Source organism: Coturnix japonica, chromosome 2 (genome assembly GCF_001577835.2).
Source record: "Coturnix japonica isolate 7356 chromosome 2, Coturnix japonica 2.1, whole genome shotgun sequence".
Lineage (NCBI taxonomy): Eukaryota > Metazoa > Chordata > Aves > Galliformes > Phasianidae > Coturnix > Coturnix japonica.
This window is the reverse complement of record NC_029517.1, coordinates 8,967,231-8,980,414: the sequence shown is the minus strand read 5'-3', so window position 1 is coordinate 8,980,414 and position 13,184 is coordinate 8,967,231. Positions and strand designations below refer to the sequence as shown.

Here is a 13,184-nt window from a genome sequence, read left to right as displayed (position 1 = left end):
AAAGATAAATGCCAGCACTGAATATAAATACAAGCACAGAGGAAATTTCTATGATGCCTCAGTCCATAAACAATATGAATAATTGTCATTATTGTTATATAAAAGCCATTTATCTTATTTAATTTCAGAGTGTCATGAACATGATGCATGTTATAAGTATTCCATATTCCTTAATGAAAGTGAATCCACTCTCATGGATACAAAAAGTTTGTCAATACAAAGGTAAGGAACAAGAATATACGAAAATATATTTGAAGGTCAAAAACAAAAGAACAAACTGTTTTTACTACTGTGCAGCTTTCACATGGGGCATTAGAACTCTTCCTATTCCTATTGCAGCAAAAGTTGCCTGTGTAAAATCCAGAGACATGCACTGGGCATTGGTGGCACATCGAGATCAGAGAGACATCAACCTTTCCTCACTGCGAATGCTCATAGTGGCTGATGGTGCCAACCCATGTAAGTGATGCTTCTGCAGTCCAACAGAGAATAGGGAATGTTTTCCATCTTGCATCTAAAGTTTCAATCTTCAATCACCATAGCTAAAATATTTCACAAAGTATAAGGTTTGTCTACTGCAAACTATTTGATATTTATTGAAACAGTGATTAATTCTGAATTTTTTTAAAATGTATTTTTCCTTAGCTAATCCTGAAGCAAACTTGATATTCTGCATAACGTAAGTTGCAGCAAATCCAGTTTTGTTTAACATGACAGCCATGTACAAAAAAATGAAGTAAATAACCTTGAGTTGTAGAGAGGATCAAAACTGCTCTTCTGAATGATGGCTCTCAGATACAGAATGAACAGATAGTTTTGGGGGAATACTTATGGTAGTCTTGAGAACCACATCTGGATCACTCCATGACAAGTACTTGTAGAAACTCTTTCTCCCCATTGTTTAAGATATCAAGGCAGAGGTGTTTTCCTTTTTGTAGTGGCTTGCTTTGGGTTTCTGAATTAAGTCTTTAATTTGCCTCATCCTAAAAAGAAAGCTTGTAATGACATTCATGTTATAAATCTGGCATTAATGGCTTTTCTGTGTATCCATAGTGAAAGTATTTTATGGTCAAAAATTAGTATTTATTTAATGTGTACACATATGTACAGTTGTATCAGGTAAGGCTTCTTTCCTAGAAAGTTCTTTTTTTCATTCAGAAAAGCCTCATATATTGAATAATAACTTTGCAGTTTGAATAGCATCACTTTAGAAATCAGACTATGTTTCCTCCTCTGATTGTTTTATTTTTTCCATCCTCAGGGTCTATTTCTTCCTGTGATGCGTTTCTCAATGTCTTCCAAAGCAAAGGTCTGAGACAGGAGGTCATTTGTCCCTGTGCTAGTTCACCAGAAGCTCTCACTGTGGCTATCCGAAGGTACCGTGTTGTACAGTGAAACAACTCCCCTGTGCATTATGTGTGGTAATGTGGAAAGAAATGAAAATGGCATTCGAGGTTGAATCTCCTTTACTTAACTTCTGAATGATGTTTTTAGTTTTCATTTTGTTTTTGTCCAAGTTGACTTACAGTAATTTGTAGTTTAGTAATTCAACCTAGTTCAAACTTAGTAATTTTATCTTACTATGTAAAGAACACTTTATAACGCGCCCGTTCCTGTAATTATGTCTAATTTTAAATAGACTGAAATCCTAATTCTGTAAAAAGAAATGGGAAAATGGCATCATAAGCATTAAATAAGTTAAAATATGGGATCTTAAATGGAATTGCTCTTAAGGAAAATCGTACTTTAAACCAGTATGTTTAAAGAGAATTATGGCATTCTGCAGACTTTTTTTGTCTAACTAGCACTTTATAACCAGTCATAAACTCTCAGTAATCATCTGGAAATGCCCTTGGAGTCTGTGGGATTTGTGCCTAAAAAATAAAATAGAGAAATTCGAATAGAACTATTAAGTATTATGTACAGGAATGTCGTTATGAAGCGGCCACCAGTCTTGAGGTGCTGTAAGACACAGCAAATACCCTCACTCGTCTGTTTGGGCAGACTTTTCAAAAGCAATCCCTTGTACAGTAGGCACTTTGTTTTTAAGTTCATATTTCTATTGCCATTTATGATTTTTTTTTTCACATTAAAACATGAAGTATAAAACTGTAAAGCACTGTAATAAAGCTCAGTAAAATACTTCCTGCCACAAAACTTAAATTATACTGAGTGAAATGTAGCCAGATTTTCAGTTAGCTTTCCAAGAAAACATCACAGGAAGAAAGACACAATGCCAAGAATGTGGTTGCCTTTCAGCCACATTATTAACCTAAAATGCCTGAAAACCATCCATCAATGACTTATCCTGCCCAGGTCAGTTTTCTTTCTGCACTACCTCAAAGCGACCATCACTCAGCTCCAATAGCCTTTCCCACAAGTAGTAAGAAGTGAGTTGTGTTTGCCATGTGTTGGGTTTCTCTGCTGTAGGCTGAGCAGCCCTTCACTCCCTCCACCCTTGGAAGTGACGGCTGCTTTTATGTGCAGCATACATTGTTCATTCTGAACACTGATTAATGAGAGAGAGTTTTCATTTCCTGTGTTAGAAATGGAAAATCTGCCCCAGATCACAGGTTATGCAGTGGGAGAAGTCACAGTGTCTCAGTGTGCAGTGGGTGGTTGCCTTTATAGACTTAAACTCTATGCTTATATCCATGTGAAGCACTAGAGATTCATTTCCAAATTAACTAACATTGAGAGCTTACATTAAAAAAAAAAGAAAAATTAGCACATAAAATAGCTGATAATTCAAAAAAAAAAAAAAAAAAAGGAAGCATTTTTTATCTTCAGTGCCTCAGTAAGTAATTACGGAGACATTTGTATTACAGAGAGTGTTATTGAACACATACCCGCTTTTATTTGAAGTCTGGATAATGGCAGAGTAATGCCAGCTGAACTTGGGAACTTTCGTATTTTTCATTTTATTCAAGCTATCTCCAGCAACAGTAAAATCATTATCATACAAGTTCCAAAGAGTTACAGCTGAACTATACTTTCAAATGACTCCCCACAGAGCACAGATCCAGAGAGCTCCCTGTTTAATGCTCTGACTCTTTTTAAATCTATGGTGTAATTCCACTGATCTTCCTGCAAGGAGGTGTAACAAAACCAATTCTCTGTTGAAATACACTTGTAGTTTAGAGAAAGACAGCCAGTAATAGACTAATAGGTACTTTACCTTTAGAGATGAATCATAAAGCCTAATATTTAAAGGAATACCTCGTGCAAATAATTCTTTGTGGTATTCCCATTTGGTTAACTGCATATGAGTCTGAACCTGCTGGCTTAAGGGAGTGCAAAAGTACGTCTGCTGCCATTCTAACAAATGACAAAAAGTAGTGATAATTTGTATCTCTAAATGGTAGTAATAACTGCTCTTAAAATGCTCTGTAGCTACTTAAGTAACACAATAAAAGTGTGTGTGTGAGAAATGTCTAGGTGTTCTCTATTCACAGCAGGTTGTGAGCATCTTGTGTGCCTGCAGGAGACCAGCACTCACTTTTTATATTTAAGAAGTCCTGAGCAGTAAAATGTGCATTTTGGGGAGCAGGGTGAGAGAAAGTTGATCAATTAATGTGGCTGAAAGTTCCTTTGAATGATGAGAATGTTATTTATCACAGCTTCTTGTTTGCTAGCACCATTTGTTATGCTCTAATGCATTTTCAAGCGTGCCCACATCCTTCTATGTTGACAGTGTCACTTGAGAAATATGCCTTGTAAAATGTATTTATTGAAATTTATAGTGCTTATGTGAACATGGGCTAAGGCTAAGGCCCATCTCGTATTTCAAGCACAGTAGAGGAGAAATGTCACATGAAAGGACGTTATCTGTGAAGAAATCATTATGTTATAATGGACTACTTAGGAAAAATGCAGAATCTTGAAGAGTCTATTGGCAAGCATATGGATTTTGAAAATAGCTGGAGTTTAGCTGCTCTACACAGATGCATTATTCATACTCAAATCAGCATCATGTTAGCGTCCAGTTATGCATTTCAAAATACCCAACATTGTAAGAACGTTTTCAGACATGGAAAGACTTGACATATTCCTCTGGCTTAATAGTTAGCGTATGTCAGCATTTGCTTGCTCAGGCCACGCTCTTATATATGTAGTCATGGTACTTACTGATACAGCATGGGGTTTTATACTGAAGCAAGCTGACAGCTTGTGCTAATGCTGTGAGACTGTACAGAATGTCAGGAATGAATGTGAGCAAACTGAGGTGTTACTGCGTGGCTGCATCCACAGCATTTTGACCAGGCCTGATGAAACAGCAATTTGTTTTCATTTTCAAGGGGTAAGTTAAAATAGGAATAACTAAGTTACATGCACTAAAATAAAGATGAAGTCCTTGAAGTTTCTACAGATGCTTGGCAATAAATCTATTAAAGCTTCATTTCTTTTGCTTATTAATTGTAAGTATTTAATTATTTTGAGTAGGAAATCTCATCTGTGAGTTAAAGATAAAAGATCTGCATTCTTATCTTGGCTTTGTTACTAGCATGTGAGATGTAGGCTTTTATTCTGCCAGGTGAGCTTTGTTTCCTTAATTCTAGGTTGCCCCTTAAGTAAGAAAGTAATATGCAGAGTCTTTGTCAAGTTATTTACTAATTATTTCCAAATATTTAGAATGTGTCTGCCTTCTACACTGTCTATACTGCCTTTCCATACTTTTAAAATAACTCAAAAGCCCTTTCCTTGACTAATCAAGCAGTCTGCAAATCTATTTGAAAACAAATATAAGGTTTTTATGTGAATAGTAAGCATTACTTTAATCTCTGCAACCCTATATGTGGGGGTAACTACTGAGTGGGAGAGTTGCTAGATGTCATTACTTGAACATAGAAAAAGAAAGCTATTTTAAACTCTCAAATAGAGGAGTGTTTTCAATATTAATCCATTAAGTAAATGCTTACATCTGCCTGATAATACATGATGTTATAAACCATCGTTGCAGGCCAACAGATGACAGCAATCAGCCACCAGGCAGAGGAGTTCTGTCCATGCATGGTCTCACATACGGAGTCATTCGGGTGGACTCTGAAGAAAAGCTGTCAGTTCTGACTGTCCAGGATGTTGGCTTAGTGATGCCAGGAGGTGAGAATAGAATGAACTTTGTTTGAAACATACTGTGGGTCAATTTATTGATTTAATTACTTATGTGGTAAGTCATAGAAAGCTTTAGGGTTGGACTGTGCATGCTTGAAAAAAAAAAGTCTAAGAGCCTTACCTTATGAAACCGTGGTTTGGAAAACCAAGATTTCTTATCTATATTTACTTCTGTGGATCTCTTACCATGCACTGATGACATGCTTTAAACAGCCTCACACTGCATCAAAACATGGATTCCTCGAAAACTGTGAGGTACAGAAAATAGAACAAGTTGAGAAAATCCTATAACCTATGCTAAGGGTCAACCAAATTGCCATCTGAAAGCTGGCAGAATATGTTTCCAAAAATATTGAGCTATCACTGTCATCAGCAAGAGGAGGTATGATTGAACAGTTCATCTTGATAGATTTGTACTGAAGCCCAGGCTTCTAAAGATGAAGATTCTTCATGAGGGCTAAATTTTAAGTGATAAGTTATGGAGACTAGAAGAGGATAACACTGTAGTTTTTCCTAACAGAATGTCTGTTGTGTGTCAAGTGAATAAAGCATAAATTATGCATCTTAAAACATTTCATCTGAACCACTTTAGATACAGGAAGATTGATTGTTGTCTAATAGCAATCACAATAGATATTATTATAGATGTGCTGTCTTGCACCTTATACTGTATTCTAATAGTTTCGAGAAAAGATCACAGTCTTTTTGTCCTTGGAGTGAGAGAAAGGTCATTCAAGATTCTTCATGCTCTTATTTAAAGACATATTGACACACCATTGGTTTCCCTTGTTCATCTTCCCAACTATGAAGTCTACACTTGCAGGAATCCTGCTCCAGCTGTAGCAGCATACCTAATCTTTATTTACGTGGCTTACACACAGAATGTTTCTTCTTCAGACCAGTGCTTTCTAATCCCTCCTGTTCATCTCTGTTTGTCTCCGCAGTCCTGTAAGACCAGTCTGAGCTCTGATAAATTCTTAGCAAAACAACAGTACCAGTCTGCTATAACATCTTGGATCTTTCATATGGTGTTACTTGCTGCTTAATGAAAGGTGTATTTCCCAGTTGCCTGCCTCCCTGGCAGTATAAATATTATGAAGAATGCCTGTAGCGTATTTCGTTTTGCTCTGACTGCACCAAGTCTGGCCTTTGATATGCAAAACTGGGAACATAGTCACACTTCACAACAATGTTACAAATCAGCTGAGATTTTAAGTGGCAAAGGGAAGTTAGGTTTTGTTTCCAGTTTAAAGATTGAGTTTACAGAAAGATCTTTGCATTCTTTTTGTGTTATGTGTAATGCAAGTAACATCTTTTAAAAAGTGTTCAGCATCTTTTGAGAGACAGATTGTTAGTGGCTAAATATAATTTACTTATCTCAACCACAGTGTCTTTCTTGCAGCGTTTATATTATACTACAGTTAGTTTTGTTAAAGTCATTTGTTCTTTCCGTAGCTATAATGTGTTCGGTAAAGCCAGATGGAATTCCTCAGCTCTGTAAAACAGATGAAATAGGAGAACTATGTGTATGTGCTATTGCAACGGGTACATCGTATTATGGACTCTCGGGCATGACCAAAAACACTTTTGAGGTAAGCTGGCAAAAATGCTATGTAAAATACTTCCTTTTTAACTTTCTAAGGGTAATATTTCATATTTCACTTAAGATATTGACAGTAACAATATTAGAATATCAGCAATAATCAGTGCTTTTGGTTTGGGACCTTAGCCAGATAATCCTTGCTGAATCCCGTTTCATTAAGTGCAAAAACAGATCGTTCTGTGGGTTTAGTTCTGGCTCTGAGGAGCTTTTTCCTTAATTTTGGAAGAAGATGCCAGGCGCTGAAACAGTCACAAGGAAAGCAGCAAGAGACGCAAAGTTCAAAAGGTAATAATGGATATCAGCTAACTGCGTGCAGAATTGGATTGTTGCAAGCAGTAGGAAAGCTTCTGTATGTCCTTAAAAGCAGTCCCCATCATTTCCAAAGCCCAGTCTGCATTTAAAAGCCTGCATTTATACAGAAACCTGACAGACACAGCCTTCGAGACATATCTGAATAGTGAAGATAACTTTTCCTAATTAGTGCCCCCCACCTGCTTTTATTTGAACAGCTTTAGGTGAAAACTTCTGTGCTTTGTGTGATCTGTCTTCCAGTACGTGTCAGCAGCAGCGTAGACTGCTGTATTGACAGCTCTGTTGTACCTGCTCGCTTGTCCTTATTAACCTCTGTTGAAGCTTCTATGAAATGGTGGACAAATCAGAGAAACAATGAAAAATATTCATCTGAGACTTTTATTCATTCATGTTCTCATTATTTTCTCTAAATAATTGAGGAAAATTTAAGAAAAGTGTATCTACATTTCTGTTAACAAATGCTCTTTCTAATATTACCGTATTTTATGGACTACACGAGGCTAATATCTCCTGCAAAATGGTTTCAGCTTTCCTTATGCAGAATTGAATAATGTAAACACGATGCATTAAATAATTAATGGATGTGGATAGATATAATTCTCCACTCTGCTAATGATGCCAAGAATCCTACTATGCTATTGTGACCTGAAATTTGTAGATCGCTGATTCCTGTGCTACAAGAGCAATTAGCAGTATCCATTGTGAATGATAATCCTAGATTTGACGTATTTCAGGATAGAAAGGTACTTACATTCATTCTGGAGTACTTGCTGTAATTATAAAATCATTCATAATTCATAACTGGATCTGCAGTTGAACAGCACATTTAGAGTTATTCCAAATGGTAAGCAAATAAATTACCACTGAGTCAGCAAGCGTACTCATTTTTGAAGTTAAGCGTGTTCTTAAGAACTCTCAAGTGGGACTCTCTTTTCTTTTATGGTGTAATTTGTGTTGCAGGTAACAGTCTGAGGTTTGTGTTGCCAAGATGAGTTATGGCTGAGGGTGTGTAAGCTCTAAATCTGATCAGGAGGAGTCACCTGAGCATCATCAGAGGCTTATTTACCTTATTCCAAAGGAGCTGTCTGAAAAACCACACCTGAAATACTAAGCAGTATCATTTCAGTGTACAGAATTGAAAACCTGTGTTTCTGTGTCTTACAGGTGTTTCCTATGACCAGTTCTGGTGGCCCTATCACTGAATATCCTTTTATAAGGACTGGACTATTAGGCTTTATAGGACCAGGTGGACTTGTCTTTGTTATTGGCAAAATGGATGGTTTGATGGTTGTCAGTGGAAGAAGACATAATGCTGATGACATTGTAGCAACAGCACTGGCAGTGGAACCAATGAAATTTGTCTACAGGGGCAGGTTTGATCCTTTCTCTTATTTTAAGTAGAAATCCCTGTTTTGCTTAGATTAGGTGTAAATGACCCCTAAATGCTCCCAAAAGGCAGTGCCTAATCTGCGCAGAGCTTTCTGTTGCTGATAAAATAGGGATGCTATGAAATTTCTTTGCAATTTCTTTACATTACCGTTTATATGGCAAGAGGCAGCAGAGGAAAACCTAAGTCCTATATGAGATGGACTTTAAGTATTGAAATCCAAAACTGTCATTTAAAAATCTTCCTGCAGAACAACGGGTTTATTCTGAAGTTGTTGCAATTACTTGTTTCTAAAATATGGCTGGAGAAGGTGCTTGTGCTGGCAGCTACATAACTGCTTAAATGCAGCCTTGCTGAGACACAAGTTTAGTTCTCTTTTTATCCAGAGAAGGTTTACATCTTGAGCTCTGCTGTTATTGTGCCCCTACTGTTGAGTTCAGAACAAGATTCTATGTCTCTTTCAGAAGTTATCTAAAACTGCTGTTGCTTTTTTCCCTTTAAATAAAATGCTTATGAATGCACCAATCCTCTGAATAATAAATAACAAAATCATTACAACAGAGGATTAGTTTAGAAGGCAGGATCTTATTATCAGCTATCCTGGCAATAAATACTCTTCCTTCCTTCTCTCCTATAGAATAGCAGTGTTTTCAGTGAGTGTGCTGCATGATGAAAGGATAGTTATTGTTGCTGAGCAAAGGCCAGATTCCACAGAAGAAGACAGTTTTCAATGGATGAGTAGAGTCCTCCAGGTAATGCTTTTAATGTATGTTTGGAAGCTGCTTTTCCATTTTCTTTTTCTTTTTTTTTAAATCAACCATTTAGACCTTCAGAGTAACCTGATGTTTGTGTTAGAGCAATTGGGAGCACAGCTTCAGTCACACTTCCACCTAGCTAATAAGCACAGAATGAGCTTCTTCTGGGGGACAATTCCTGTCCAGACCATGTATGTCTAGTGTGTAAAACATAGATAAAATGCTGTAAAAAAGCAGGGATGAATTGAGGCAAGTAATAGCAAAAAGACAGTAGCATGCAGTCATGAGAACATAGTAATTCATTACTACAAAAAGGTAAGGAATGAGTGCATGTATACTTACTGTTAAAAGCTAACAAAATCTTGCTAAACAAAGATTGGCACTGTTATAGAGTTGACTTTATCAAAAGTATATATAAATAACTGAACTAGATCTCCGGATTTCTTTTTAATAAATGGGAGAGAATTATGTGTTTCTAGTGCACTATGGTAAACTGTTTGAGAAACAGCCTAAAAATGACTATTTCTTTCCACTGCAATGAAGGGACTGATTAGCTCAGATGCAGGTTTCTGTGATAAGGCAATCTGCACAGAGGGCACATATTGCAAGGAATCCCATTCCGGCTGCCCTGGTGGATCACACAAGGCACATGCCACCAGGAGAGAGAATATTCTCAGAGTATGAAGTTTTCTTATCTTGAACAACATGGCAGATATGGACTCTGTGCCAGTTCTGGCATCTCTAATCAGTTTTCTTAGTGAAACAAAAAAATAAAGATCTCAGGTACTCTGTTCACTGCTTGGATTAAATCATTGCAAAAACTAAGCTGTCTCATCAGCAGGAAGAAATGCCAGCAGTTTTAAGAAGTTGACTTGTACCCTTCTTTCAGGTGGTTTAGTTCATTCATCCTCTTCAGCAATGTGCCAAATTCCAGAATGGGAAAGGTGATGGTTTTGAATGATCCGTGACATTTTTTCAGGTTGTGTGCCACAGATGTAGCTATTAAAGTAAACAGTGTGAAAGTCACTCATGTATAACAGCCCTCATCCCACCGGAGTTGGGCATTGCTCTCCATGCACTTCTAGGAGCCACTCCGTGGTGTGTTTGAATTTGTTGGTTACCCTATAACAGTTTTCTTTCAAGCTGATGTCAGGTGAGGATCCCGTGATTTCTCACTGCTCTTCAGAAGCCTACAAATAACATCGTGATGGGGATTTGATGCTTCAGATTGCTGCCAGAAACATGAGACATTGCTTCCTGGCTGTCATGCATATCTAACTATTGCTCATATTTAATGTCAGGGGTATGTAGACCAGCAGTGAGGTGATCCTGTACTGTCATGAGATCTACCAGCACTAAAACTGCAATGATTGTAAAACAAGTAACTGCTTTATTATTCTTTACAATCAAATCAATTAAAATAAAGCAAAGAGAAGACAAAAGCATAGCATTATTTAGAGTGACTGTAGAAGTAATCAGTAATTTATTGGTCTTTGCTTAAGTACGTAACTATAAATCATTATTTGATTGTTGGATTATAGATTGCATCCTTAAAGCAACAAATGTATGCATTCACATTTCTCATGGTTAAAAATTAAGATGCAAGCTAAGTCAGTTACATTTCTGAACATTTAACTTCTCATTAGAGATGCTGTCTGTGATTTGATTCCCAGTCTGCTTGGGTGTCAGAAGTTGTTTTTCTAACTCACTGGCTGCAATTTTTGCACCCAATGAAAGAAAAATACTCAGTTAAAGTGTGAATGGAATGAAAATCTATGGGCATGCATATTCATGTTTAGCTAGATGACTTACATGGATACTGAACATGACTGATTTATTGAAAGTGATGCAATTGACTCCACTTTTCAGACAGTGAATGTGGTTACTGTGAGATTCAAAAATCCTTCTCTTTCAGGTTTGCATTCAAAAGATTTTGTTTCTAGACAATACTTTTGTAGTTTTACTTCATGTTGTTTAAGTTCCCATTTCTGCCCGAGGATCTTCTACACAGTAACCGGGGAGCAAAACAGTTTTTATCTTGGCACATTAAAAATGTATAAGCTGCATCCATCAGTAGCTGCGCTGTGATACACGTGCAGCATTCACCATTTTTCTTTGCTCCACAAGATGGACTGGATGTTAAGTTGATAGGAGCCCTTTGAACGTTAATTCTGAGAAGTGTGCGGGCTCAAATCTATCTCACATGAGTTCTCAGACAGCCTAGTGATAAATCTCCAGGATACTACAATCATTCGTCTGAGGAGTGCGTTTCTTAATAGATTTCCATGTAGTTGGCACTAGGCTTTTGTATGTCTTTTTTATCTTCTCGAATGAGTGTAACAACGTCAGCCTTACATTTCCATCCACCTGTTCCCAATGAAAGAAACCTCCTTATCACAGGCTCTGCTGAAGTGTCTTTCTACTGCCAGTTAATTATTAGGGTTGTTTAATGCAGCAATTCAGAACAACACGTTTATTATAATGATGAAAAATTACCCTTTCATTAGAATCGACTTCCTGCTTGTTTTAGGCTATTGACAGTATTCATCAAGTGGGAGTCTACTGCTTAGCTCTGGTACCAGCCAACACACTCCCCAAGACGCCGCTGGGAGGAATACACCTATCAGAAACCAAACAGCTTTTCTTGGAAGGATCGCTGCATCCTTGCAATGTGCTGATGTGTCCCCACACATGTGTAACAAATCTGCCTAAACCAAGGCAAAAACAACCAGGTAAGATGAGTGGGAGCAAAGGAATTGAGGCTTTATAGTGTGTGGTTATGGTACAGTAAAGAGTGAAATCAAGTAACTGTTAATGTGGGTGAGGATCAGCTCCATCAGCTGTTCATGTTAAGGATACTAGGCGGAATCTATGAAAGTATGTTCAAAAGGAAAAATTCTGTAAAACACTCTTTATTAGTAAAGGTGAAATTTCTGCTGCTCTAAAAGGCACTACTTGGACCACAGCTGGAGTTCTTCACATAGTCCTGGTCACTTGTGTTTGAAGTATATGAAGCAAGTCTGAAACAGAGAAACAGCCTGCAAATGAACCATGTTTATAAAACAGTAGTAGAGAGGAAGAAGATAGTTGACACTAAATAACAAAGTTAGAAGAATAAGTAGTTAAAAATGGGTTGTGAATCAAATGAAACCAAGAAGTTGGATATGTTTTTTTACCTTAGGAGGGAGGTTCTGCATTATTCTTACAGTAGGTATATCTGAGGGGAAAACCAAGCTAGTTTTAAGACGAGCTCTGCAGTTAAATATGTATATAGTAGAGATAGGGTGAATCCAGACCTGTCTTCCAGGTACGTCAACGAAAATTTGTATCAACAGAGATATGCTCAAGGTTTTGTGCTGTGGATAGCAATGAGGGAAATGTGTAGTACAAAAGAAATACAAAAAATTTCCATCCACAAACAAAGAATTTTTATTGCATTTAACACATCTCCAATTTATTCTAGAAATTGGCCCTGCCTCTGTGATGGTGGGGAACTTGGTCTCTGGAAAAAGAATTGCCCAGGCCAGTGGTAGAGATCTGGGGCAAATAGAAGATAATGATCAAGCCAGAAAGGTAAGTAGAACATTTCTAATATGTCTTCTATTTTATTTAATTAGCAACAGGAGACATAACAGTATGTAGGTCATTTCAGAATTGATTTATTACATGTTATTACTAACAAACTAACTCGTTTTAAGACTCGCTTTATAAATAAATATCAAATAGACATGAGAGGAGATATTGCACATTGCACGTGCTGTTTAACTGGGATACGTGGGACAACAGAAAATACATGGTAGGCTGTAATAATAGGACTTTTATCGGAAATCACCTTCTATTACATCTTCATTACTGAGTAGAGTGGAGTCCAAGGAATCTAATTTGCATATATGGTCATGACCTTTTCTTTTTAAGTTAATATTTTGATTTTGTTTCAGTTGAGCTCTTTAGGGAGCTTATGTGAGTAATAAAATTAATAAGTTCTAAACTATATCTGTCTATATGTGTATACGTG

General features: G+C 37.0%; 1 protein-coding gene across 6 annotated transcripts in view; it reads left to right on the top strand.

The window, feature by feature from the left end:
* DIP2C (disco interacting protein 2 homolog C) overlaps positions 1–13,184 on the top strand; it is a 255,726-nt gene that overhangs the window by 188,532 nt on the left and 54,010 nt on the right. For all 6 annotated transcript variants that reach the window (XM_015853072.2, XM_015853070.2, XM_015853073.2 and 3 more), the window contains 9 exons: positions 129–222; positions 340–459; positions 1,262–1,376; positions 4,961–5,100; positions 6,568–6,704; positions 8,192–8,400; positions 9,052–9,166; positions 11,700–11,901; positions 12,633–12,742. In XM_015853072.2, coding sequence (XP_015708558.1) covers positions 129–222; positions 340–459; positions 1,262–1,376; positions 4,961–5,100; positions 6,568–6,704; positions 8,192–8,400; positions 9,052–9,166; positions 11,700–11,901; positions 12,633–12,742 — 1,242 coding nt within the window. The remainder of the gene's footprint in view (positions 1–128; positions 223–339; positions 460–1,261; positions 1,377–4,960; positions 5,101–6,567; positions 6,705–8,191; positions 8,401–9,051; positions 9,167–11,699; positions 11,902–12,632; positions 12,743–13,184) is intronic.